At 46.2% G+C, this 26,736-nt stretch overlaps 1 protein-coding gene across 1 annotated transcript in view; it reads left to right on the top strand.

Annotated features, from left to right (window-relative positions):
- The window catches only part of LOC126212691 (uncharacterized), a 99,680-nt gene that overhangs the window by 35,499 nt on the left and 37,445 nt on the right, over positions 1-26,736 (top strand). Inside the window, exon 2 of the mRNA XM_049940107.1 lies at positions 6,581-6,742. Coding sequence (XP_049796064.1) covers positions 6,581-6,742 — 162 coding nt within the window. The remainder of the gene's footprint in view (positions 1-6,580; positions 6,743-26,736) is intronic.

The raw sequence follows: 26,736 nt of genomic DNA, 5'->3' as shown, positions 1-26,736 counted from the left end.
ATTGCTTAAAATTACACTCCTGGAAATGGAAAAAAGAACACATTGACACCAGTGTGTCAGACCCACCATACTTGCTCCGGACACTGCGAGAGGGCTGTACAAGCAATGATCACACGCACGGCACAGCGGACACACCAGGAACCGCGGTGTTGGCCGTCGAATGGCGCTAGCTGCGCAGCATTTGTGCACCGCCGCCGTCAGTGTCAGCCAGTTTGCCGTGGCATACGGAGCTCCATCGCAGTCTTTAACACTGGTAGCATGCCGCGACAGCGTGGACGTGAACCGTATGTGCAGTTGACGGACTTTGAGCGAGGGCGTTTAGTGGGCATGCGGGAGGCCGGGTGGACGTACCGACGAATTGCTCAACACGTGGGGCGTGAGGTCTCCACAGTACATCGATGTTGTCGCCAGTGGTCGGCGGAAGGTGCACGTGCCCGTCGACCTGGGACCGGACCGCAGCGACGCACGGATGCACGCCAAGACCGTAGGATCCTACGCAGTGCCGTAGGGGACCGCACCGCCACTTCCCAGCAAATTAGGGACACTGTTGCTCCTGGGGTATCGGCGAGGACCATTCGCAACCGTCTCCATGAAGCTGGGCTACGGTCCCGCACACCGTTAGGCCGTCTTCCGCTCACGCCCCAACATTGTGCAGCCCGCCTCCAGTGGTGTCGCGACAGGCGTGAATGGAGGGACGAATGGATACGTGTCGTCTTCAGCGATGAGAGTCGCTTCTGCCTTGGTGCCAATGATGGTCGTATGCGTGTTTGGCGCCGTGCAGGTGAGCGCCACAATCAGGACTGCATACGACCGAGGCACACAGGGCCAACACCCGGCATCATGGTGTGGGGAGCGATCTCCTACACTGGCCGTACACCACTGGTGATCGTCAAGGGGACACTGAATAGTGCACGGTACATCCAAACCGTCATCGAACCCATCGTTCTACCATTCCTAGACCGGCAAGGGAACTTGCTGTTCCAACAGGACAATGCACGTCCGCATGTATCCCGTGCCACCCAACGTGCTCTAAAAGGTGTTATGCAACTACCCTGGCCAGCAAGATCTCCGGATCTGTCCCCCATTGAGCATGTTTGGGAGTGGATGAAGCGTCGTCTCACGCGGTCTGCACGTCCAGCACGAACGCTGGTCCAACTGAGGCGCCAGGTGGAAATGGCATGGCAAGCCGTTCCACAGGACTACATCCAGCATCTCTACGATCGTCTCCAAGGGAGAATAGCAGCCTGCATTGCTGCGAAAGGTGGATATACACTGTACTAGTGCCGACACTGTGCATGCTCTGTTGCCTGGTCTATGTGCCTGTGGTTCTGTCAGTGTGATCATGTGATGTATCTGACCCCAGGAATGTGTCAATAAAGTTTCCCCTTCCTGGGACAATGAATTCACGGTGTTCTTATTTCAATTTCCAGGAGGGTATATTCCCTGAGAAACAATATATGAGGGATAAAAATTTTGTATAATGGTTTAAACATTCTGCTACCGTAACAGAAGCCATCTGAGAGAAAGGAGTCGAAGCCACACTTTTCATAACACAGAACAGCTCTTTCTTTCTCGGACTCGGTTTTAACAGAAAAATATGTGCATTGTTGTTTAAGAAAATGTGTAGCCTATGTTCTTTCAATCGCTTATAAGAGCCTTGTGTAAAAATTTGAGGTAAACTACTAGAGATTTTTGAGAACAATGTTAGACAACGTTTCTCGTTTATATAGGGTGATTTTTACCACCATGTGCAAACTCTAGGGATTGATCGATGAGAGGATACGGAACAAAAATAGTGTAACGAACTTATGTACAGAAAGGCATGGTTTCCATGCTAGAGGTCACTTACTGAATCGTATTTTGTTACAGAGAATGCGGTCTAATACGCACTGTAGCATGCAGCCACAGTACGCATGGTTTCCTCCTAGAGGGTGGTACTGTTCCTCGTATGTCATGCCCTAGCGCCCTCTCAAGCCACAGTAATTGGTAACGTTGTGTCCGATTCACTTCTCTTGATTTACCGTGTAGTGGACGTGATGGAGCGTTATTCACAATGCTCCTATATTCGAATCGACAGCTTGCCGACATGGTGTCTACTTACGGAAAGGCAAATAGCAACGGGCTGCTGGAAGTAACGTTGTATCAGATCTGTTCCCGCCAACAACCACAGCTCTCAATGAAACTGGCAGAAGTAAAGCTGTGAGGACGGGGCGTGAGTCGTGCTTGGGTAGCTACGTTGGTAGAGCACTTGCCCGCGAAAGGAAAAGGTCCCGAGTTCGAGTCTCGGTCCGGCACACAGCTTTAATCCGCCAGGAAGTTTCATATCAGCGCACACTCCGCTGCAGAGCGAAAATCTCATTCTGGCACAGCTCTCAATGTTTGCAACAGTGTTTCGCCGTTTGTCTGAGACGGGGTCGTTTCAGGAAGCTAGAAATCATGAAGGACGTACCCCAAATGTTTGGACACCAGACTTGGAGGAAAATGTGACTAACGCTGTGGAGGGCGACTGCCGTGTCCGTACCATAAAGTTGCCCCCCCCCCACCCCCCACCCCTCCATTACAGGGTGCGTCAGACGACCGTGTGGGACATTCTCGATGACAACTGTTGCTACCCTTATCACTTACAGCGTGTGCAGGGCTTACTAGCGACAGACTTTCCACGTCGGGATCAGCTTTGTCACTGGTTTCTCCGACTGGCAACCACGATTCCGGGATTTGTGTCATCCATCCTATTCACAGATGAGGCCACCTTTACGCAGAGTGGCATCATCAACTTTCGGGACAGTCATCTGTGGCATATTATGCAGAACCTGCAGGGTATGGTGACAGCGAATGATCAGCATCGGTGCAGCCGGAATGTGTGGGCCGGAATAACTGGCGACCGTATTTTGGGATCGATCTTCCTTCCAAGACACATAACAGGCCGGAACTTCTTGTGGCTGACTTTATCCCCCCTGCTGGAAGAAGTGCCGTTGATGATTCGAAGGATTATACGGCTACTACATGCAGATGCTCCAGCTAACATCGCCGCCAACGCCCGGACGCGTCTCAGCCTTGTCCTCCATTGTTGGTGGGTCACACTGAGGCGGCGTGGTTCCAGTCGCATGGCCTGCTCTTTCACCGGACCTCAACCCGTGCGATTTCTGGTTAGGGGGTCATCTCAGTAGCATCACGTAGGCAGAGCCCACTCCAGATGTGGAGACGCTGGAGCAGTGCATCCGTGCTGCCTGTGACACTGTCCGGGTGCAGCCTGGCCAGTGCGGACGTGTCACACAGAGCACGCTACAGCGCGTACACGGATGAGATGAGGCACATGGGAAACGTTTCCAAAACATTTTGTAACTGTGGCTACATGCGACAGCGCGTATTATACCTCAGTCTCTGCAACAATGTACGAGTGTAGCTCAGTAACTAACGTCCCACATTTCTTTAAAATTTTTAAAATACACAAACGTCCTAGTGGGTGCTTCACATTTGATGTTTGTTCCCTGCGCCGGGAGGTTTCGAACCGTTCTGGCAAGTGGCAGAGCCGTAGTAGAGCGTCAAAATGGCTTCTACATACAACCCACGTTACAAGCAGCGTGCTGTTACTGAATTCTTGTGTGCAGAAACAGAAACCGTGGTGAACATCAATAAACATTTGTTTGCAGTGTTTGGCGATGCTGCAGTTCATAGGAGCACAGTTGCGTGATGGGTAAAGAAAGTTAGAGCCTCGGGAAATGCAGAAACAGAGCTCCACGATCAGCCCCGCTCGGGACGTCCTGTAGCAGCCACTGATCAAGACATGCTGAATCATGTGGATGCCATTATTCGTGCCGACCGACGCATCACAACTCTACAACTGGCTCTACAGTTGTCGGTCAGCATTGGAAGTGCGTCTGCAATGATGGAGACTCTCAGATAGTCAGAGGTGCTCTCGAAGGGTTCCACGAATGCTCACAGCGGGCCACAAGATTCATAGAAAGACCATTTCATCTGAATTGTAGGAGCGTTTGGAAACCGACGGAGACACACTTCTGTCATGGATCGTTACGGGGGACAAAAGCTGGATGCACCACTTTGCGCCAGAAACAAAAAGGCAGTCCATGGAGTGACATCGTCCTCATTCACGACAAAAAAGAAAAATCAAGACAACCATCATTGCTGGAAGAGTCATGGTGACAGTCTTCTGAGATTTTGATGATGTTATTCTCGTGGATGTGATTCCAAGACGGTTAACCATCAATTCAGAGGCGTACGTGAAGACTTCGAATAAATTCCAGAACCGTTTCGGATGTGTTCGATCGGACAAGAATCCAGTATAAACCTTGCTCCAACACGATAATGCACGCCCACACACAAGTGTGAGAACCCGGGAAAACATCGCCAAATTGGGTTCATTGTCGCATCCAGACCTGGCATCCTCGGACTTGCATCTCTTTGGGCCGCCTAAAGACTCTGTATGGGGTACAGACTTTGAAGATGACGAGAGTGACAGTCATGCAGTGAAAACATGGCTACGCCTACAGGACAAGAGCTTTTAATAGCAGGGAATACATGCTCTTCCACAACGATGGCGTGCAGCCATAGAACGTGATGGAGACAATGTAGAAAAGTAGGACTTGGACAAGACAAGTTCATGTACAGGGTGACTATAATTAAAGTTAAACATTCAAAACACTTTAGAAATAACACCACTGGTCCGAATAAGGTCAAATTGCAACGGAATATTAACGGAGAAGGGGGAAAACCTATCGTAGAAGAAAAATAAATAGTTACAGAATGTAGCAATAAATGGCGCTGTAAGCGCCATTGTTTAATGGAGGTTGACTACAAATGAATCATACAACAAAGCCTAAGGTGTGGGTTTGACGTCAAACAAAGTGTACTGCTCAATGTGCATGGGTGTATAGGTGTCATACTGTTCATTACGTAAGCCCATCCACCAAGGCAAGGTCATATCACATGGATTGGGAAAAATCAGTTTTTAATTGTCCTGATGACAATAACCGCATAAACAGCACCAATCATAATGAAATCGGATTATTAATTTCCTTGTGACTGGTGCAAAACGTGTTCAATATGCTGTCTACCGTTTCAGTTGAAATCGAGAAACAGCATGTTCCACAACTCTTCAAAGTGTTTCCGGGGTCACGTTCAGAATGTGTTGCGCAATGCGTGCCTTCAGTGCAGCTAAGTTTCCAGTCGGAACACTGAACGCAACATCTTTCAGACAGCCGCACAGCCAGAAATCATACGGATCAAGATCAGGTGATAGAGACGGCCAGACTGTAGGGAAATGGCGGCTGATAATTCTAGCATTTCCGAAATGGCGCCTCAGCAGCTGCTTAATTGGATTTTCAGTGTGCGGAGGTGTGCCATCTTGCATAAAAATGATTTTGTCCACAGATCCACGCTGTTGGAGAGCTGGAATGACGCGGTTGCGCGAAAGACACGCGTAGTGCTTAGCAGTGACGGTATAGGTAACAGGACCGGAAGCACCTGTCTCTTCCAAAAATTATGGCCCTATGAAAAACGATGCCGTAAACCCGCACCACACAGAGACCTTTTCAGGATGAAGTGGTACTGGTTGGTTTGCGTGTGGATTTTCCGTTGCCCATATTCGACAATTCTGTGTACTGACACATCCTGTCAGATGGAAGTGGGCTTCGTCTGTCCACAAAATCTTCCACGGTCAATCATTGACCACTTCTGTGCGAGCAAGAAATTCTAAAGCAAAGGTCTCTATTGCTGGCAGGGCAACAGGAAGCAACTCGGGCACATGGAAAATTCTGAATGGATAGCAAAGAAGAATGTTTTGTTTACGCGCCGTGCTCACGGGTACGCCCAACGTTCTGGCAGTTCTCCGTGCACCACACGTTTGCACTCCACCACTCGTCTCCTCCTGCACTGCTGTGGCTTCTGCAGAGCGACGTGTGCACAGCCATCGTTCTTGTAATGCAGCTTTACTAGCAGAGCGCGATCCTGCACTGAGACAGTCACGGCGAACGTTGCAGATGCGGAAGGAGGAAAAGCCGTGCACCCGGCGTGTTTACACCGACTTCACTGGGTCGTGCGCATGGCAGGTGTTTTCATTTACGTATTCTGACACATACAGCGCCATCTACTGATCAATCTTCACACAATTTTTTTTCTTCTGCCGTACGTTTTCCTCCTTTTCCGATAATATTCCGTTGCAAATTGACGTAATTGTGACCAGAGGTGTTATTTCTACAGCGTTTTGAAAGTTTAATTATAATCGCTCTCTTAGTGTCACCAAATTCTGACTCTTAACAACAAATACGTTGTGAGAAAAGAAATGTAGGGCATTACTTATTGAACGACCCTCGTACGGTTGAGTAAATGGCCTCTAGCATAGAAACCATACACTTCCGGGCATAAGTTAATTAGACGTTTTCTGGTCTGTATCCTCTGTTCAGTCAATCCCTAGAGCTTGTACATGGTGCAGAAATCATCCTATATATTAGTGCAGATGAAGCACCAACGTATTGTTTTGTCAGCACTTGGTTTCAGGACAACATTCGTTGTGTCGACACGAGTGCCTGAAGAGCCCTTGCAATGTATTGTTTGTGCCCGGCAGGGCCCGTACGCTATGAAGGCCGTGGACTTTGGCGCCTGCGACGACGGGGAATACCCGGGGATGGTGGTGAACGTGTCGCTGATCTTGGACGAGGCTGCCAACGAGACGGCCTACACGGGGGAGTTCACCACCAGCTACGACTACCTGGCGGACGACTGCGAGGTGAGCGCTCGGCGGCAGCGCGGCTCCCTGTGTGCTGCGTCGCTCAGCTCTGGAGCACACACGTGTTGTCCGATGTAAGGGGCGATTAGGCTAAGCTCTGCACCTCACCTGCTTCCGAAGCCGTATACAATGTCGTAATATCGTTTCCACTGGGTGAATTGTGAGGAAGCACTCACTAAGCGGCACTTGGCGTATTTTCATTGCTAATTACTTACAGAGAAGGCAACGGCCTTGCCGCAGTGGTAGCACCGCTTCCCGTCACATCACCAAAGTCGGGCTGGGCTAGCACTTGGATGGGTGACCATCCGGTCTACCGAACGCTGTTGGAAAGCGGGGACCACTCAGCCCTTTCGAGGCCAATTGAGGAGGTACTTGAATGAGAAGCAGCGGTTCCGGTCTCTTAATCTGGAGAGCTGCGTGCTGACCACATGGTCCTGCATATCCGCATACAGTGAGGCCTGTTGGCCGAGGATGACACGGCGACCGGTCGGTACCGTTGGGGCTTTATGACCAGTTCGGGCAGAGTTTAGTTTAATTACAGAGAAACAGATATCGACGTTTTTTCCTTTTCTTTTTAATGCAACTGTAGCAATTTATCTAGGTAGAATCGCAGTTGCACGACGACGTTGCACTATTTTCGGAGTACTTACAACACCTGTCTGGTTTGATCTTGAAGTGGTTTGCCGTCGTAACGCGGAACTCGTAATTTCTTAGGCAAATAAGAAATACGTCACGTCTGATAAAGAGGAAACAAAGTTTATAGAAAGACGTCTTCAATACACCATGAGCTGCATTAGAACTATTTTATTTGCCAAAATCGGTTTTTCGGGTTAACAACACGTCACCCGTGGCATTTGATACACAGGAACAAACGATTGTATGTACATCTATTTCTACAAAATGATAACTGTACATATATAGCAGTAATATAAGTCTATTTACATTATGTTCTTACATAGCAATGACACATTTGTCATTTAATATGACAGGATCTGAAATATTTCCCATAACATACACTGAAGCGCCAAAGAAACTGATATAGGCTTCCGTATTCAAATGCAAAGATATGTAAAAAGGCAGAATAGGCGCTGCGGTCGGCAACGCCTGTATAAGACAACAAGTGTCTGGCGCAGTTGTTAGGTCGGTTACTGGTTGGAGCTACGGTCATCGGTCCCTAGGTCGGTTACTGTTGCTTTGGCAGGATATCAAGATTTACGTGAGTTTGAAGGTCGCGTTATGGTTGGGGTATGAGCGATGGTACACAGCATCTCCGAGGTAGCGATGAAGTGGGGATTTTCCCGGATGACCATTTCACGAGTGTACCGTGTATATCAGGAATCCGGTAAAACATCAAATCTCCGACATCGCTGCCGCCGGAAAAAGATCCCGCAAGAACAGTACCAACGCCGACTGAAGAGAATCGTTCAACGTGACAGAAGTGCAACCCTTCCGTATCTTGCTGCAGATTTTGATGCTGGCCCATCAACAAGTGTCAGCATGCGAACCATTCAACGGAACATCATTCATATGGGCTTACGGAGCCGAAGACCCACTCGTGTACCCTTGATCACCACACGACACAAACCCTTACGCCTCGCCTGGCCCGTCAACACCGACAGTGGATCGTTGATGACCGGAAACATGAGGCCTGTACGGACGAGTACCGTTTGGAATTGTATCGAGCGGATGGACGTGTATGGCTATGGAGACAACCTCGTGAATCCATGGATCCTGTATGTCAGCAGGGGACTGTTGAAGCTCGTGGAGGCTGTGTAATGGTCTGGGCCGTGTGCAGCTGAAGTCATGTGGGACTCCGGATACGACTAGATACGACTCTGACAGCTGAAGCGCACGTAAACATCCTGTCTGACCACCTGCATCAATTCATGTCAATTGTGTATTCCTACGAACATGGGCAATTCCAGCAGGACAATACGACACCCCACACGTTCAGAATTGCTGCAGAGTGGTCCCAGGAACAATCTTTTGAGTTTAAACACTTGCGTTGGCCACCAAACTCCCTAAATATCTGGACTGCCTTGCAACGTGCTGTTCAGAAGAGATTTCCACCCCCTAGTAATTTTATGGATTTATCCACAGCCCTTAAGGATTCATGCTGTCAGTTTCCTCCAGCGTCTTCTGCCAGCGTGTGGTTCAAATGGCTCTGAGCACTATGGGACTTAACTTCTGAGGTCATCAGTCCCCTAGAACTTAGAACTACTTAAACCTAACTAGCCTAAGGACATCACACACATCTATGCCTGAGGTAGGGTTCGAACCTGCCACCGAAGCGGTCGCGCGGTTCCAGACTGAAGCGCCTAGAAACGCTCGACCACAGCGGCCGGTCGTGTGTAGTGCCAACATTAATATTTGGAGGCGGTGGTGTTATGGTGTGGTCGTGTTTATAATGGAGGGAGCTGGCACCCCTTGTTTTCCGTGGCAGTGTCACAGCACAGGCCTGCATTGATGTTTTAAGCACCTTCTTGCTTCCCACTGTTGAAGAGAAATTCGGGAATGACGATTGCGTCTTTCAACACGATCGAGCACCTATTTATAAATCACGGCCTATGGCGGAGTGGTTACATGACAGTAAATTTCTTGTAATAGACTGGCCTACATTGAGTCCTAACCACAATCCTATAGAACACCTTTGGGATGTTTTGGAACGGCGTCTTCGTGCCAGGCCTTATCGACCGACATCGATAACTTGAAAGGGTCCTGTAGCCACCTTTCATTAGTCCGGTAGCCCATTTTCTCTAGCATTTCTCTTTCTGTTCCTTGTTTGTAACTCTCATAGTGGTGTGATTGAATGACTGTGTTTATGTGTCGTTGGTAGAGGGTGGCGTAGTCTGCTAGAGAAAGTCTGCGATAGTCATACAGATTCAGCAGCAGTTGTACAGAATAGCCAACTCTCGTAGTGGTCAAGTAGGCAAAGAGGTTTGCGCTACTTGTGAGAAATCCACCTGCGTTAGGTTGGTAGCGGAAATGGAGTCTTTGGGTTTTCCGAGCCACGCGGAGGGTGGAAGAGGCTGGAGAAGAAAAAGCGAGGCAGTCTGCCGCCGGTACGGGAAGCGTCCACAGCTGTGCTCCAGTCGAAGAAGGGTGAGTTAGACTGACCGCGTGGCGCGTTGTTACTTGGCGAGAGGAGAGCTGTTAGCTTTTGGTCTCGCTTTTCAACTCTGAAAGATTGCTTTGCCTTGTCGCAGCAAGGAATGCAAAACTAGGGCGGATTTTTCTTTTAGTAAATGGATCCGCCGGAAGAGCGCCACACAAAGGTGTCGATGAGAAGTGAGCACTCGCTTCTGTATGAATATCTGTTTGCCTTCAGCTGTGACTGTATGAGCTTTTATTTTCTTAAATAGTAATAGCTTCACCTTCTCTTAAAATTTCCTTGCTTTATGTATCTTTCGTCCGAGGGGGGGCCAACCACGTGGATGAGTTTGTCGGGCTACCGTCATCACTAACTGTCCGATATCATGTTTGTTTTAAAGAATGTTAACTCTTCATGATTGTGTGATGTGATATTGTTACAACTTGGCCACGATACCTAGAAATAGCGTCTCCACAAAACACGTGGGCACGCGGGTGTACTGCGAAACGTGTACCGTTTCACGAATTATTGCGATCAGTTATCAGGCAACAGCAGATGTATGAATGATTCACACCAATGATTTTAGGTGTAGATTATAACGGTGAATGCTTTTCTTTAATGTTTTAGGAATTAATGTTATCAGGAATTGTGTACATGCCTCACATCCATATCTTAGGATTAAATGATTTTATCTACAATTTTCTCTCGTGCTCCGTGGTTACATTTTTGCACCTAAGCACAGGTCCAGTGGTTAGTTTATTTTAAAACAAATGCCTTAGATTAAGTCTTATTTTCAGATGTGTTGCTGGGAGCTGATCTACTGCACAGTGTTCTTGCATGTGCTATTTTATTTTAAATGGTTGATTCTCGTGAACAGTGCAAGGGCAATACTATTAATTACATCGCATCCCCTATGAGCGATACCAAAAAAAAAAATGGCTCTGAGCTCTAAGGGACTTAACATCAATGGTCATCAGTCCCCTAGAACTTAGAACTACTTCAACCTAACTAACATACGGACATCACACACATCCATGCCCGAGGCAGGATTCGAACCTGCGACCGTAGCAGTCGCGCAGCTCCGGACTGAGCGCCTAGAACTGCGAGACCACCGCGGCCGGCGAGCGATATCATGACGTATGCATTTTTATGAGTTTTTGCTCTGTGATCGAATTAATTTATTTTCCGACTCAGTTAAACCTTTGATTAGTTGTATGGTTGGACTCGGTGGCGACCCTAATCTTAACGTTATAACCTGTAAAAATAGGTTAATTACAACCTCTCCTCAGTTCTGCACTCCGTGAAGAATGGGCTGTCATTCCCCAGCAAATATTCCAGCATCTGAACGTATGCCTGCGAGAGTGGAAGCTGTCATCAAGGATAAGGGTGGGCCAACACCATACTGAATTCCCGCATTGCCGATGGAGGGCACCACGAACTTGTAAGTCATTTTCTGCCAGGTGTCCGGATACTTTTGATCACATAGTGTAAGTGTAATATAGATATGAAAGTTGACTTAACGTCATTTAGTGGTAATTAAATGGATATCCTGCTAATAAGTGAAACGACAATGAAACGATCTGGACAAGAAGTAACTGCAAACTGAATTTGGTTTTGGGGCGAAGTGGAAAGACAAAATCATAAGAAGCAGTTCTTATAAACGAGAATGGAAACAAGCAATAATTAATTGGAAGGAAGAGAGTGAAGGATAGTCAGTGTAAGAATAAAAACTCATGGAACGAAAACTGGAATTAATTTGTGTATGACACTAACAAAGCAGCAACTGACGAGATGAAGACGAGTTTATTCGACGGCTTGCAAGAAGTGGTTGACGAATTTACGGATGGAAGCAAATTATTAATAATGACGGACTTAAATGGGTGAAGTGGGAAAAGATTAAATGATTAAGCTGTAGAGAACGGTAACGGAATGAGGCTGATTAACTTGTGTAAGGTTCAGAAGAGTACTCATATGAATGCCCCATCCCAGCACAGAGATATACGTAAATACACTTGGGTCAATCTGTCAAGGGACCTAAAATCCATTACAGAATGTGTAAGAGTGCTAAGGCACCGGGTAATTCAGGTGCAAGATGTAAGGTTAAAAACAGGAATAGACTGTGGTCCTGATCATTTTATTGCTTTTCTGATTAAGACCATGATAAAACAGGAGCAGAAGGAGCAGGACTCTGGAAGTGCAGGGCGAGTCAAAAGTCGCAGTACACCCCTCTATGTCGAAAACCCTGCAGGAATGGGGAGACCTGAACATTGCGCTAAGGTATGGTGAGGTGATCTATCCTTTGCTGTATATACACAACATGGGCGCCATCTTGCAATCGGCTATTTTGAATCGAAGTCGGTATTTTTAACTCGGAACACGGTTACGTGATATATCAAATAACATCAGCATTTTCCGACAGGCACATTCCTACAAACAAATTCGAAGTAGCAGTTATGGTGCTAAAGTTATAAAACATTTTTCTTGGAATTACGAGGGGGACTGTTCTCCATAAAAAAACAGTCATTGAATGTCTTTAGCACGATGTCCCTTTCGGTCAACGCTCATTTCAAGGCGCTGAATCCTATCGTCATGCACTCGCAGAAGGATTTCTGCAGAAATGTTGGCACACGTTTCTTCGAGATGATAATCAGTTTTCAATTTTCTCTGCATATACGAGCTGCTTTAAATGACCCCATAGGTAAAAGGCAAGCAATGTGAGATCAGACTGTGTGGGCGATGTGGCCTATTTTACACCATATTTTAATTCTACGTGACGATGCTTTGCTTAGTGTATTTATATGTTTTGATGATGCCATTATGGTTTTAACACATTAGGACACGGTGTAGAACAGGTACGTTTCACCTTATTTTATCTGTACATTCCCAGTTTGTATCAGAGTATATCGTGATAGGAAGCTCTGTATTGTTTTGAAAGATAGACTGCCCACTAGTCATTACTGATCGAAATCGGTCACTGTCGAAAGACTTTATATCGTGGTCAAAGACTGGAATAAAAAACATTTGACAGTACCTGGATCACTGTTTATATTCGTGGCTATGTAGCACCTTGTGAAACTTCCTTCTGTGTTACCTATATAAACCCGACCCCAATTACAAGGAATTTGATATACACAGGGTGAAGTCAAAGGATGTCGTATATCTTTTGTCGATCTTAAACATCCTTTTGTTTTACTGGTGGGTCTGAAGGTAGCTTACATCAGGCTTGTTGGTATTTTTAAAATATCGGGAGTCTGATATATCAATATTTAACAAAGTAACAATACCGGCTCTCAGTACACCGAGATAAAGTATTGATTTATATGGACAACAAAAAGTATCGACGTACGGGCTTCACATTGTATATATGCTGCCGGTCTTAGAGCTGTATATTTATGTATTGATTTATTACTAGATACACACTATCAGCCTTCCTATCCCCCTTCGAGCAAGAATTGAAAGGGAAACGATGCACGTTCACGCCTGGTGATAGCCCCTTTGCTAACAATGGTAACTGCAAGTAAGTGGAACAATATGAGGCGTCAGATGGATCCTTCGTTCCGTTTCGTCACGCATCGGATTTGTCCGGAACACTTCATGTCGACTTCCATGATTTTTTTTTTCGTTTCTGCCAACGCCAGCGACGTAGCACTTGTGTCAAAACCACGTGGTGGAGCTAAAAGCTACAGTTTCTGTTGGTAGCGCCAAGCGCCGGTTCCGTCAACATTTCCCCTCACACGTATCTGCCAACCGCAGAGACCAATCTAGTCATTTATATTTTTCAAATGTGCAAATGTGTGTGAAATGTTATGGGACTGAACTGCTAAGGTCATCAGTCCCTAAGCTTACACACTACTTAACCTAAATTATTCAAAGGACAAACACCCATGCCCGAGGGAGGACTCGAACCTCCGCCGGGACCAGCCGTACAGTCTGTGACTGCATCCCCTAGACCGCTCGGCTAATCCCGCGCGGAATTTATATTTTTGTTCATCCTTTTCAGCAACTGTTTTAGAATGACGAATCGAAGGAATAACACACAAGTTGCGGTAAAAATTGTTTTTTAAGGCAACTGGTGTGCTGTTTCTTCACATTGAAAATCTTGTCATTCACACCGCAAACATCCGCCCCCCTCCCCCTGGTGCTATCGGACATACTTCTTCCCATGTACCACATATGCTTGCTTCACACAGTCAAAGAGAGAGACTGGATATCAGGATACCTCAAAAGCAGTGAGAGTCCTTCACACATCGGCACTCGATATCGCCATTTTGATGTCTATATATCCTGGAATACATATCACCTATACTTATTGATATTTTTGGAAGAAATATCGTTATATCGATATTTTATCAACAGATCCAGTTTCCACACTATACTTGCTCAACACTTTCCCAATGCGATCTGTAATCATACTGATGAACGGAAGGATAACTTTCCCTTTGGGTGACCGTTGGTCCTCGTCCATCCTGATTCTCTCCCTATTGCGAAGTGCTCGATCTATCTCCTTGTTCCAATAACCATCTTTCTTGAATGTCGACCGTAGATTTCAAGCTCATTTTTTAAATAAGTCGGTTCACAAGTTTTGTCCACCATGACCACCAAGGTTTTAATCATACCTTTTTTGGTTGGGGTGGTAGTCAGAATCTTTGTGCAGGCAATGGCCAGTGTGCGTGGCTTTTTCGTGCACCCTATAGCGCAACGTCCCGTATCCTCACTTGATAAGAGACACACGCGAGCAAGTCAGTTGGCCATTATTCTCCGTCTCCGTACTAAATTGTAGTTTCGGGTTGATTAGAGATGTCTCAGGAAGGCATACAATTCCTCTGCACCGTGCGTTCACACTACGAAAGTATCGTCGACGTAACGGTACCACGGTGCTGGTCTTTTACTGGCAGTGTGCAACGCCCGTTGCTCAAAATTCCCTGTAAACAAATCGGCCACAGCCGGACTAAGAGCCACACCGCCAAGGGAGTCGGAGAGGAAATTTTAGGAGAGAGTTTTATATATCTAGCACGGCGTATTAGCCCAGAAGTTTTAAGTGACGAAATCCATAAAACTTAATTTGACAGTCCACGGTCGTGAAAAGGCATTAAGGTGTGAGACTTGTCCTTCCTTTAAAGCAATTTTACAGCTTCTTGCGATTCCTCTTTTTTTTTGCCCCATTTCTCTAAGAATAGCACCTCTCCTTTTGGACGACGACATGTACGCTAGTTAATAAAATTTACATACTGCCAGTGGTCTTCTGTCTCGGGTTCTTTGGCCGACGTTTGTCTGATGATTTTTCCCGACATCGCTGCAGCACGAGAGTCCAGAATCCGCTTACCTTGATGCTTTCTTCTTTCTTGCTGAAGCTATTCTCGTGTTTGTGTATTTCCACAGCTTCTATGAACAAGCGGGTGTGATAGTTCTTCTCTACAGCCAGAACTTCCGTGTCGGCGAACTGTACTACGTGGTCGGTCTCACACAGCGCGAGATCTGCCACGGCCGATTTCTTTCCGACCCTCCAATGTCGTTTATGTTGTGTGATCCTGGTGTTGATTGATCGTCCAGTCATTCCGACATAAACTTTTGCGCATGTGCACTGTATGCGGTATATTCCCGACATTGCAAGTGGGTCCTTTCTCCTTTGCCGATCTGAGACACTCTTTGATCTGCTTTGTCGGTACGTAAATAGTCTTTACGCCGTGTTTGCGCAACATACGGCCGATACTGTCCCTCACTCTGGGAATGTGTGGCAGTAACAAGCGTATTAATCATGCCTCTTTTCTGGCTAGGGTGGTGGTTTGACAGTTTGTGGAGGTAGCGGTCCGTGAGCGTCTGTTTTCGATACACCTCGTCTCCCACGTTTCCACCGTCGCTTGGGCCCAGCACGTCGAGAATTGGTAGGTGTTTGTCCTTTTCTGCTTCCCTGGTAAATTTTATGCTGGCGTGGAGGCTGTTCAAGTGTCTCAGGAAGCTGTTTGTGACCATGGTTCCGCGCATCAAAGGTATGATCTACGTGTCTGTACCGCACTTTAGGTTTACAAGGCGCCAAATCCAGTGCCTGTGCTTCAAAATGTTCCATGAAGAAGCTGGCCACCACTGAACTAAGATGGCTACCCACGGCGACGCGTTGCTGCTGTTCATAGAGGTTGACATTCCACGTGAAAAACTCGCGGTGAGACATGCATGAAAGAGCTTGGCGATGTCTTGCGTGAAAATGGGACTGATGTGCTACAGAGAGTAAACAAAGAAACAACATCGTATCTGACCAGGATGTCGTTCGGTGCATGTTTTAGTTTCTTCAGCTTCTTAATGAAATGTCCTGAGTCGCCGGCCGGTGTGGCCGAGCGGTTCTAGGCGCTACGGTCTCAGGTTAGAATCCTGCCTCGGGCATGGATGGGTGCTATGTTCTTAGGTTAGTTAGGTTTAACTAGTTCTAAGTTCTAGAAGACTGATGACCTCAGATGTTAAGTCCCATAGTGCTCAGAGCCATTTTTTTGTCCTGAGTCCTTTATGTATGTGTCAGTCTTCACCACTTGCGGCTGGATCAGAGACGCCAAGTTTTTCGCCAGTTTATACGTCGGTCACCCAGGACCGCTAACAATAGGTCTCAGTTGAAAGTTAAATGGTTCAAATGGCTCTGAGCACTATGAGACTTAACTTCTTCTAAGGTCATCAGTCCCCTAGAACTTAGAACTACTTAAACCTAACTAACCTAAGGACATCACACACATCCATTCCCGAGGCAGGATTCGAACCTGCGAGCGTAGTGGCCGCGCGGTTCCAGACTGTAGCGCCTAGAACCGCTCGGCCACTCTGGTCGGCAGTGGAAAGTTATCCATACAGACGAGACAGTAGAACTGTGTTTCGCAGCTTCCTCTGTATGTACGCCGGCAGAGAAGATGCCTTGATTAACCGATCCGTGTTCCATGTGGTACGCTGCGTCGGATATGCGCTTAGTTTTCGGTACGTCGTGGGACCTAAGAGGTCCCGGATCTTCAGCTCATAATCTTCGGTGTTCATTACGACGGTTGCATTTCCCTTATCGGCAGGCAGTAACAATATACTACTGTCGGCCTTAAGCCTCTTGATAGCTTGTACCTCTTCTTTCTTCAGGTTGCAAGCAGATTGTTTAATAATCGTTCGATAAAATTCTGAAAGCACAGCACACTAGCACGCAACATTTTTTTTTATTCATGCCCTTTCAGAATAATGAACTCATGCTGCAAGATTGTAATAACACTAAGGGTTCTGAAACGGTTCAGTCTGGGATGACGTTTCCAACACTAGCGTCGACATTAAGCATTATTCATGTACGCAGCCTGAGCACTTACTGCGGCGCCTCTGTAATGAAGCACGGCGTCTTTAATGGCTCCGGCCAACTCCAAACAACAGCCCACGACTGCCCCGCGCTGCACTCTCCAAACAAGCAGCGTTGTATCTGGTTGTGGATACCAGAGAGCATGGCGAGTAGAAGAGATAGTGTGTTGACTCCTCTAGTTGACCGGTTCTGCCGCGAGAGAGCATAGAGAGAAGAAGAGAAAGTGTGTTGACTCCTCTAGTTGACCGATTCTGCCGCGAGAGAGCATAGGGAGAAGAAGAGAAAGTGTGTTGACTCCTCTAGTTGACCAATTCCGCCGCGAGAGAGCATAGGGAGAAGAAGAGAAAGTGTGTTGACTCCTCTAGTTGACTGGTTCCGCTGCGAGAGAGCATAGGGAGAAGAAGAGAAAGTGTGTTGACTCCTCTAGTTGACCGGTTCCGCTGTGAGAGAGCGTAGGGAGAAGAAGAGAAAGTGTGTTGACTCCTCTAGTTGACCGGTTCCGCCGCGAGAGAGCATAGGGAGAAGAAAAAATGTGTTGACTCCTCTAGTTGACCGGTTCCGCTGCGAGAGAGCATAGGGAGAAGAAGAGAAAGTGTGTTGACTCCTCTAGTTGACCCGTTCCGCTGCGAGAGAGCGTAGGGAGAAGAAGAGAAAGTGTGTTGACTCCTCTAGTTGACCGGTTCCGCTGCGAGAGAACATAGGGAGAAGAAGAGAAAGTGTGTTGACTCCTCTAGTTCACCGGTTCCGCCGCGAGAGAGCATAGGGAGAAGAAGAGAAAGTGTGTTGACTCCTCTAGTTGACTGATTCTGCCGCGAGATGTTAGCTGCTCCGCTTGTAACCCATGGCAATTTCAATGCACGAACATGGTTAACGAACCGGATCTTATATAATTGAATGTAAAATATGTGGGTTTAATTAATGTACCTCAGCGGACATCAGTTGCCAGGTGGTTTTGATTAGTTTCCAGGAAGACTTCGACATTTTTTGAGGCCTTTATGTAACGATTAATCAGTTTAGATTTGTTGACTCGGTGCCATCTAATCTCGTGGCTTATTTTCCCCTCGACAATATTTTGCCATTGACTACTGAGTTATTGAGCAATGCAAAGCTATTCTTAAAGTTGCTTCGTGGAAATGGCGTCAGATGCAACTGAGTTCAAGTTAATTTGTGGCAAATTCTCAATTTCATCAATTCAGGACAGTTATCCTTGCGATCAGTTCCTTGACAAAGTTATGAGTGACACACTCGTCATTAAGGAGTATATTTCTTTTATCACAAAAATTATTTCTTACGCATTTTATTACATAAATGGTGTGTGAAAATTATCACGTTCTGATTTCGTCAATTGGATTTGGTATAAAACACGTTATTTTTTATGCCATCAGTTCCAAGACACCACCAGACCTGTTTATTCGGATGACTGTCATCAGAAGATAATACACTAATTCTTGTTCCACGTTGCTCGAGAAGTTTAGTTACGGCTTACATACACTGCAAAAAGTTGATTCGAGCTACGGAGCAGAAAGGCGTGATTTGAAAGTTTACCCTTAGAATCGTCTGGATTATATTTCCCTAAATTAACGGAATAGTTCAGTTTGAGCCAAGTTCAACTGAACGGCAGCTTTTATTGGAGCTTATTTTCGTGAAAAAGCAGCATACCTATGCGTTTATTTTTATCTTGTAATAATTCCCAGTTGCTTCCAATGAATATGTATTAATTACGTTTGCCTATTTGAGACTGTTTAGTAAATTTCTGAGTTATTTCGTAAGGAAGTGGTAACAATCCGTGATAAAAGCAATATATGTATCCTTTGGACGACTTAGTTTTCAAAAGTAGGATGTCAATAACAAATACATTATCATACTGCAGTGATGTATTATTTATCATTTACCATGTGTCAGCTATGCTTCTTACTGAGTTTGGAATGATATAAATTGTACAAGGTCTCATTCACTCGTCTTGTGTTTTTAAGAAGTGAGCAGCTTTTGCAGTAGAGTTATTTCGGAATTCTCTGTTCCCATATCCTCACGTAATCACACAATTTCCAGTTTCTTACACGTGTGTGTTCTTTTTACTGAAATTATTGCTGCGTCCGGCATTGATTTGTTCTGTATATTTTCCTCGACTGAAGAAACACTGGCGCACATCACAACTTTCTCTCCTTTACAATATTCTGACCTTTTCGTGAGTGCTTTACTGGCAATTTTCTTTTCAGTAATATCTTAAAAAGATATTACGGCAAACAAGGAAATAACAGGGGAACAACTCCGGCTTTTAGAGACTATTTTTTCCCACGTAATTTCAACTTGTTTACCGCCGACGATAAACATTTTCGTTTTTGTAAGAAGTTCCCCTGCGAATCATGAGCCGCACACTAATCAGTTTCGACTCATATCTCTGTCTTTTGGAGGAACTGTTGTCACTGATTTTAAAAGTTCAGCTCCGTTCTTCATATATCTGAAACATATTTCCTTTATTTTCTCTGTAACTGGGTCTGTACGCTGCAACTAACATGTAGATTTTTTCCTTCTTCTCCTTATATCAACACGGATAGAGAGAAGTCATAACAGGTGACTGGATGTCTTCAACGTTTCCGACACAACACCGTTAGCAAAACCACAAAGGAAGCACACAAAGTAGACAGTCCTATACAGAAACGCACCACGGCGGTTCTCATTTCTCAAGCGACAGTGCTGCTCGTAGTTTGCGGGCGCGCCACCTGTCCTGTGCTACCTGTGTTAACGAGCACTTCCTCTTCTACTCGCTATGTAGAGAGGTTTAACCACACGTTGCCACAGCTCACAGATACCATATTCGTTCTAACGAAAAAAGGCGCTGCAATTGTATCCTCACATCCAAGGAATTCTTAAGTTTTCGACGTGGAATTCCTCATGTGCAATGCGAACTTCAAGAAAAAAAAAATTCAAATCTAATACCGAACGGCCGGCAGGAGTGGCCGTTCGGTTCTAGGCGCTGCAGTCTGGAACCGAGCGATCGCTACGGTCGCAGGTTCGAATCCTGCCTCGGGCATGGATGTGTGTGATGTCCTTAGGTTAGTTAGGTTTAACTAGTTCTAAGTTCTAGAGGACTAATGACCTCTGAAATTAAGTCCCATAGTGCTCAGAGCCATTTGAAGTCCCCCATTCAGGTCTCCAGGAGGGTATGTCAAGGGAGAGATGATTATGAGAAAAAGATGGAATAATCAACGAAAGGATAACGTTCTACGTGTCGGGGCGTCGAATGCCGGAAGTTTGAACATGGTAGGGTAGGTAGAAAATCTGAATAAGGAAATGCATCTTGTGCATACAACCTGATGGCAAGAACAACGTACAAAAGAATGGAAAAGGAAAATGACGATCTGTTAGATGACGAACAGGTTTGGTTTGGGAAACGTAGATCACCAGAGAGGCAGTTCTGCTTTTGAGCTTGATAGTGGAAGCAAGACTGAAGATAAATCAAGATAACGCTCATAGCATTTGTCAATCTAGAAAACCGATTATGTGAAATGATGCAAGATGTTCGAAGTTTAGAGAAAAGTGAGAGGAAGCTACAGGTAAAGACGAGTGACATACAATATGTACATAAACCACGAGGGTACAATAGGATAAGAATGGAATTATGATAGGGGTTCAGTCTTTCAGCCCCATTGTTCAAACTATACATCGAAGAAGCAATGAAGGAAATAAAAGGAAGGTTAAAGAATTAAAGTTCATGTTGAAATTATACCAATGATAAGATTCGCTGATGGTGTTGCTATTTGGATGAAAGTGAGAAAAAACTACAGGGTGTGTTGAATAAAATGAACAATCTAAGATGATAATGATGCTGTTCGAACAGGCGCTGATAACCGCACCACTGAGCACCCCACAACCAAAGTCCCAATCTTTCCACAGTCCAATCTCGCCACTTTGACAGATAATGATGAAATGCTGAGGACAACACAAACATCCAGTCCCCAAGCAAAGAAAATCCCACAACCCAGCCAGGAATCGAACCTGGGACTCCTTGATCCAGAGGCAGCAATGCTTGCTACAAGACCACGAGCTGCAGACTAATGAGTACAGAATATGTACTGAGACTAAACAGGAAAAAGACAAATGTAATGATGAATAGGAGAAATAAGAATAGTGAAAAATTTAAAGTGTATACTAAGTTAAGGAAAATAAGCAAAATAGACCCATGACAAATGGAGCAAGAAGAATATGAAAAGCAGACTGGCACAGGCGAAGAGGGTATTCCTGGCCAGGAGAAGTATACTGGTGTCAAACACAGGCCTTAATTTCTGGAAAAAATGTCCGAAAACTTAATTTTGGAGCATAAAATTTTATGACAGTGAACCATTGACAGTGGGAAAACTGGAACAGAAGATAAACGTTCAAATGTGTGGAAATTCCTATGGGACCAAACTGCTGAGGTCATCAGTCCCTAGCCAGCCAGGGTGGCCGAACGGTTCTAGGCGCTACAGTCTGGAACCGCGCGACCGCTACGGTCGCAGGTTCGAATCCTGCCTCGGGCATGGATGTGTGTGATGTACTTAGGTTAGTTAGGTTTAAGTAGTTCTAAGTTCTAGGGGACTGATGACCTTAGCAGTTAAGTCCCATTGTGCTCAGAGCCATTTCATCAGTCCCTAGACTTACACACTACTTAAACTAACTTACGCTAAAGACTCCACACACACACACACACACACACACACACACACAAAGTCCCGAGAGAGGACTCGAACAGAAGATAACTGAAACATTTGCGATGTGGTACTAAAGAAGAATCTTAAAAATTAGGTGGACATAAGATAAGGTTTGTGGAGGTTGTCTGCAGAATGGAGCCGGCCGAAGTGGCCGTGCGGTTAAAGGCGCTGCAGTCTGGAACCGCAAGGCCGCTACGGTCGCAGGTTCGAATCCTGCCTCGGGCATGGATGTTTGTGATGTCCTTAGGTTAGTTAGGTTTAACTAGTTCTAAGTTCTAGGGGACTAATGACCTCAGCAGTTGAGTCCCATAGTGCTCAGAGCCATTTGAACCATTTTTTGCAGAATGGAAGAAGAAAGAGACATCTGGAAAACACTGATTAAAAAAAGGACAGGATGATAAGTAATTTGTTAAGGCTTCAGGGATAAACTCCATGGTACTAGAGCGATCTTTAGAGAGTTAGGTAATTTGTTAAGGCATCAGGGATTAACTCCGTGGTGATATGGAGAGGGTAGAAGCTTTAGAGAAGACAGAGATTGGAATAATCCAGCAAAACGTTGCGATGAATTTAGAATATGGCTCGACAGTACCTTCATCAACTGTAAATTCCGGCCGCGCGGGGTAGCAACACGGTTTAAGGCGTGTTGTGACGGTCTGTGCGGCTCTCCCGTCGGAGATCTCCCTCGGGCATGGGTGTGTGTGTCGTCCATAGCGTAAGTTACTTTAAGCTAGATTAAGTAGTGTGTAAACTTAGGGATCGATGACCTCAGCAGTTTGGTCCCATAAGACCTCACCACAAATTTCTAAAATTGTGAATTCCATTTTATATCAATACATGTTCATGCTGTATAATTCAATATTTCACTACGCTGGTATCTTCAGAATATACTGGCATGGGATACAAGCTTATTAAGGGGTCCTGGAAACAGTGGATGATAGCCGTGCGGTTAAAGGCGCTTCAGTCTGGAACCGCGTGACCGCTACGGTCGCAGGTTCGAATCCTGCCTCGGGCATGGATGTGTGTGATGTCCTTAGGTTAGTTAGGTTTAATTAGTTCTAAGTTCTAGGCGACTGATGACCTCAGAAGTTAAGTCGCATAGTGCTCAGAGCCATTTGAAGCCAAACAGTGGATGATGTGGTGGATTACACGTGTCCGCCATCAAAGGGGTGAATGCATCATGTCGGTTGCTGCTCGCTCGACGTCTTTGACCAAGATGTGTTATTGGTTGCGCTGGCTGGCATCAGGTGGCAGGCTTGTAGATCTCCTCCCACACCCGTTACATGGCATGCGCACTGGTGACAAATAGATGGGTGGGATCGAAGTGCACCATCATACCAAATCAAACACAGACATTCTGATAACATTAGTTACTCAGCAACAATCAGTCGCATAATGCACGTGCACAGAGGTTACTGCACTCACATCTACCGGTCATTAAAATGCTACACCAAGAAGAAATGCAGATGATAAACGGGTATTCATTGGACAAATAGATTATACTAGAACTTACATGTGATTACATTTTCACGCAATTTGGGTGCATAGATCATGAGAAATCAGTACCCATAAAAACCACCTCTGGCCGTAATAACGGCCTTGACACGACTGGGCGTTGAGCCAAACAGAGCTTGGATGGCGTGTACAGGCATAGCTGCCCACGCAGCTTCAATACGATACCACAGTTCATGAAGAGTAGTGACTGGCGTATTGTGACGAGCCAATTGCTCGCACCATTGGCCAGACGTTTTCAATTGGTCAGAGATCTGGAGAATGTGCTGGCCAGGGCAGCAGTCGAACATTTTCTGTATCCAGAAAGGCCTGTACATGACCTGCAACGTGCGGTCGTGCATTATCCTGCTGAAATGTAGGGTATCGCTGGGATCGAACAAAGGGTAGAGCCACGGGTCGTAACACATCTAAAATGTAACGTCCGCTGTTCAAAGTGCCGTCAATGCGAACAAGAGGTGACCGAGACGTGTAACCAATGGCACCCCATACCATCACGCCGGGTGATATTCCGGTATGGCGATGACAAATAGACTCTTCCAATGTGCGTTCACCGCGATGTCGCCAAACACGGATGCGACCATCATGATGCTGTAAACAGAACCTGGATTCATCCGAAAAAATGACGTTTTGCCACTCGTGCACCCAGGTTCGTCGTTACGTACACCAGGCGCTCCTGTCTGTGATGCAGCCTCAAGGGTAATCGCAGCGACGGTCTCCGAGCTGATAGTCCATGCTGTTGCAAACGTCGTCGAACTGTTCGTGCAGATGGTTGTTGTCTTGGAAATGTCCCAATCAGTAGACTCGGGGATCGAGACGAGGCTGCACGATCCGTTACAGCTGTGCGGATAAGATGCCTGTCAACTCGACTGCTAGTGATACGAGGCCGTTGGGATCCAGCACGGCGTTCCGTATTACCCTCCTGAACTCAGCGATTGCATATTCTGCTAACAGTCATTGGATCTCGACCAACACGAGCAGAATTGTCGCGATACGATAAATGGTAATCGCGATAGGCTACAATCCGACATTTATAAAAGTCGGAAACGTGATGATACGCATTTATCCTCCTTACACGAGGCATCACAACAACGTTTCACCAGGCAACACCAGTCAACTGCTGTTTGCGTATCAGAAATCGGTTGGAAACTTTCCTCATGTCAGCACCGGCGCCAACCTTGTGTAAATGCTTTGAAAAGCTAATCATTTGCCTATCACAGCATCTTCTTCCTGTCGGTTAAATTTCGCGTCTGTAGCACGTCATCTTCGTGGTGTAGCAATTTTAATGGCCAGTAGTGTACTTAACAATGCGATCTCTAACCAGTGAAGTGTATGTATTTCCAAGACGATATAAAAGTCCTGTAATAATAAAATCCGAAGTATTTCGAAGAAAACAAAAAATATGATATCAAGGAAAGGAGAAAACGTATTTAAAATTAAAAGAGACATATTAGAAATGTTACATGAGCACCATAATTTACATCCATGTTCAGAAATAAAACAGAATACCTTAAACGACTGGAGATACAACGTTTCATATTCACAGCACATGTACATTAGTACGTTCTGCAGAAGTGAGCTGGTCTGTGTGGCTGAGCGGTTCTAGGCGCTACAGTCTGGAACCGCGCGACCGCTACGGTCGCAGGTTCGAATCCTGCCTCGGGTATGGATGTGTGTGATGTCCTTAGGTTAGATAGGTCTAAGTAGTTCTAAGTTGTAGGGGACTGATGACCTAAGATGTTAAGTCCCATAGTGCTCAGAGCCATTTGAGCCATTTTTTTGCAGAAGTGGTAAGCATTTGAACAATGTCGGCCCGGGGGTTCGAGGTCAACATCGACATCACGGCGCAACACCACCTACCGGTAACATGCGCCTGTGGCTCTCGTTGTCGCTGCAAAACGAAGATAATGGGTCAGTGTGACTCGAGCAGACGTGGAGGATGGCTGAGAGGCTTATGCGCGTAGTGTACCGTCAAGTGAGCGAGTTTGAAAGAGGGTGTATTACTGGCATGAGAGAATGTGAAGCGTCCATCGGGGAAATTGCTGCTCTTGTGGGACCAAGTGTGTCGGCAGTGCAACGGGTGTGTGCAGAATGGTTCACGGAAGGCCGAAGAACACGACGAGATGGGCCAAGTCACACAATCCAGCCAACTCCCTGAGAAGATAGACGCGTCATCCAAATGGCATTCCAGGACAGATCTGTGTGCTCTTCGGCTGTGCCGCAACAGTGGAACAGTGTAACACACCGTACACTGTCAGGGGTGACAGTCCGTCGCCGTTTGTTACGGCACGGGTTACGCTTGCGCGTCGTCCACTTCTCCACCTGCCATTGGCGAACGTGTATAAACATGCTAGACAGCAATGGTGTATGGAAAGACGTCACTGGGGACAGGAATAGCATCATATAGTGTTTCCGAACGAATGCAGGTTCTGTTTGCTTCCATACGATGCCCTCATTTTGGTTCACCATACACAGGGGGAGCGGCGTCACAGTGACTGCATTCGCACGAGGCATACAGCCCCAGTTCGAGGCCTTATGGTGTGGCGTGCCGTTGGGTACAACCACAAACCACATTTGGTGCATGTCCAGGGTATAACACCACAACTCTCTGTGTGGTCATACGTTTTCTACGTGTTTTCCGATGTATTATTAGTTGTGCTGCATGTTATTCTTGTAAATATGTTGTCAAGTTGCAAATGCTCTTTGTTATTTAAGAAACATAATACGCATGGAATGTTAACATTTTGTAAATAGACACGCTGACCTAGTCAGGGAAAAGCTACTGTCAAAGAGCGTAATAAATTGTAAATGCGTTATCGCTGGGCGTGCGAGCGCGCCAAAAAGAAGCAGAAGTTGGGAGTTGCGAGGAGACGATTGGTGTCAAAAAAAATGGTTCAAAGGGCTCTGAGCACTATGGGACTCAACTTCTGTGGTCATAAGTCCCCTAGAACTTAGAACTACTTAAACCTAACCTAAGGACATCACACACATCCATGCCCGAGGCAGGATGCGAACCTGCGACCGTAGCAGTCGCACGGTTCCGGACTGCGCGCCTAGAACCGCGAGACCACCGCGGCCGGCACGATCGGTGTCCCCGGCTGTGTGTATTCGCCGGTGTGGCTATGCAAAAGCGCGGAGGCTAAAAATCTGTTTCCCAAGTGCGGAGCAGTGAAAACTGAAACGGTTGTTTTGGCGGATGTTTAATATGGGCAAGCTATATGTATGGCATTTATTGGGCACAGCACAAATGCAGCAAGAGTAATTCGCATAACATCAAGAGTACTGTGGGCCCTTGTTATTGGCTATGGTATGGCAAGAAGATCATCCTGTGCCCTATTTTACCGCTGAATGAAGCCGCTCGACAAACCAACGGCCTCATAAAGTGAAGTAGACCTAGACTTTTTAT

Source organism: Schistocerca nitens, chromosome 11 (genome assembly GCF_023898315.1).
Source record: "Schistocerca nitens isolate TAMUIC-IGC-003100 chromosome 11, iqSchNite1.1, whole genome shotgun sequence".
NCBI classification, from domain to species: Eukaryota; Metazoa; Arthropoda; class Insecta; order Orthoptera; family Acrididae; genus Schistocerca; species Schistocerca nitens.
This window is presented reverse-complemented; position numbering and strand designations above follow the sequence as displayed.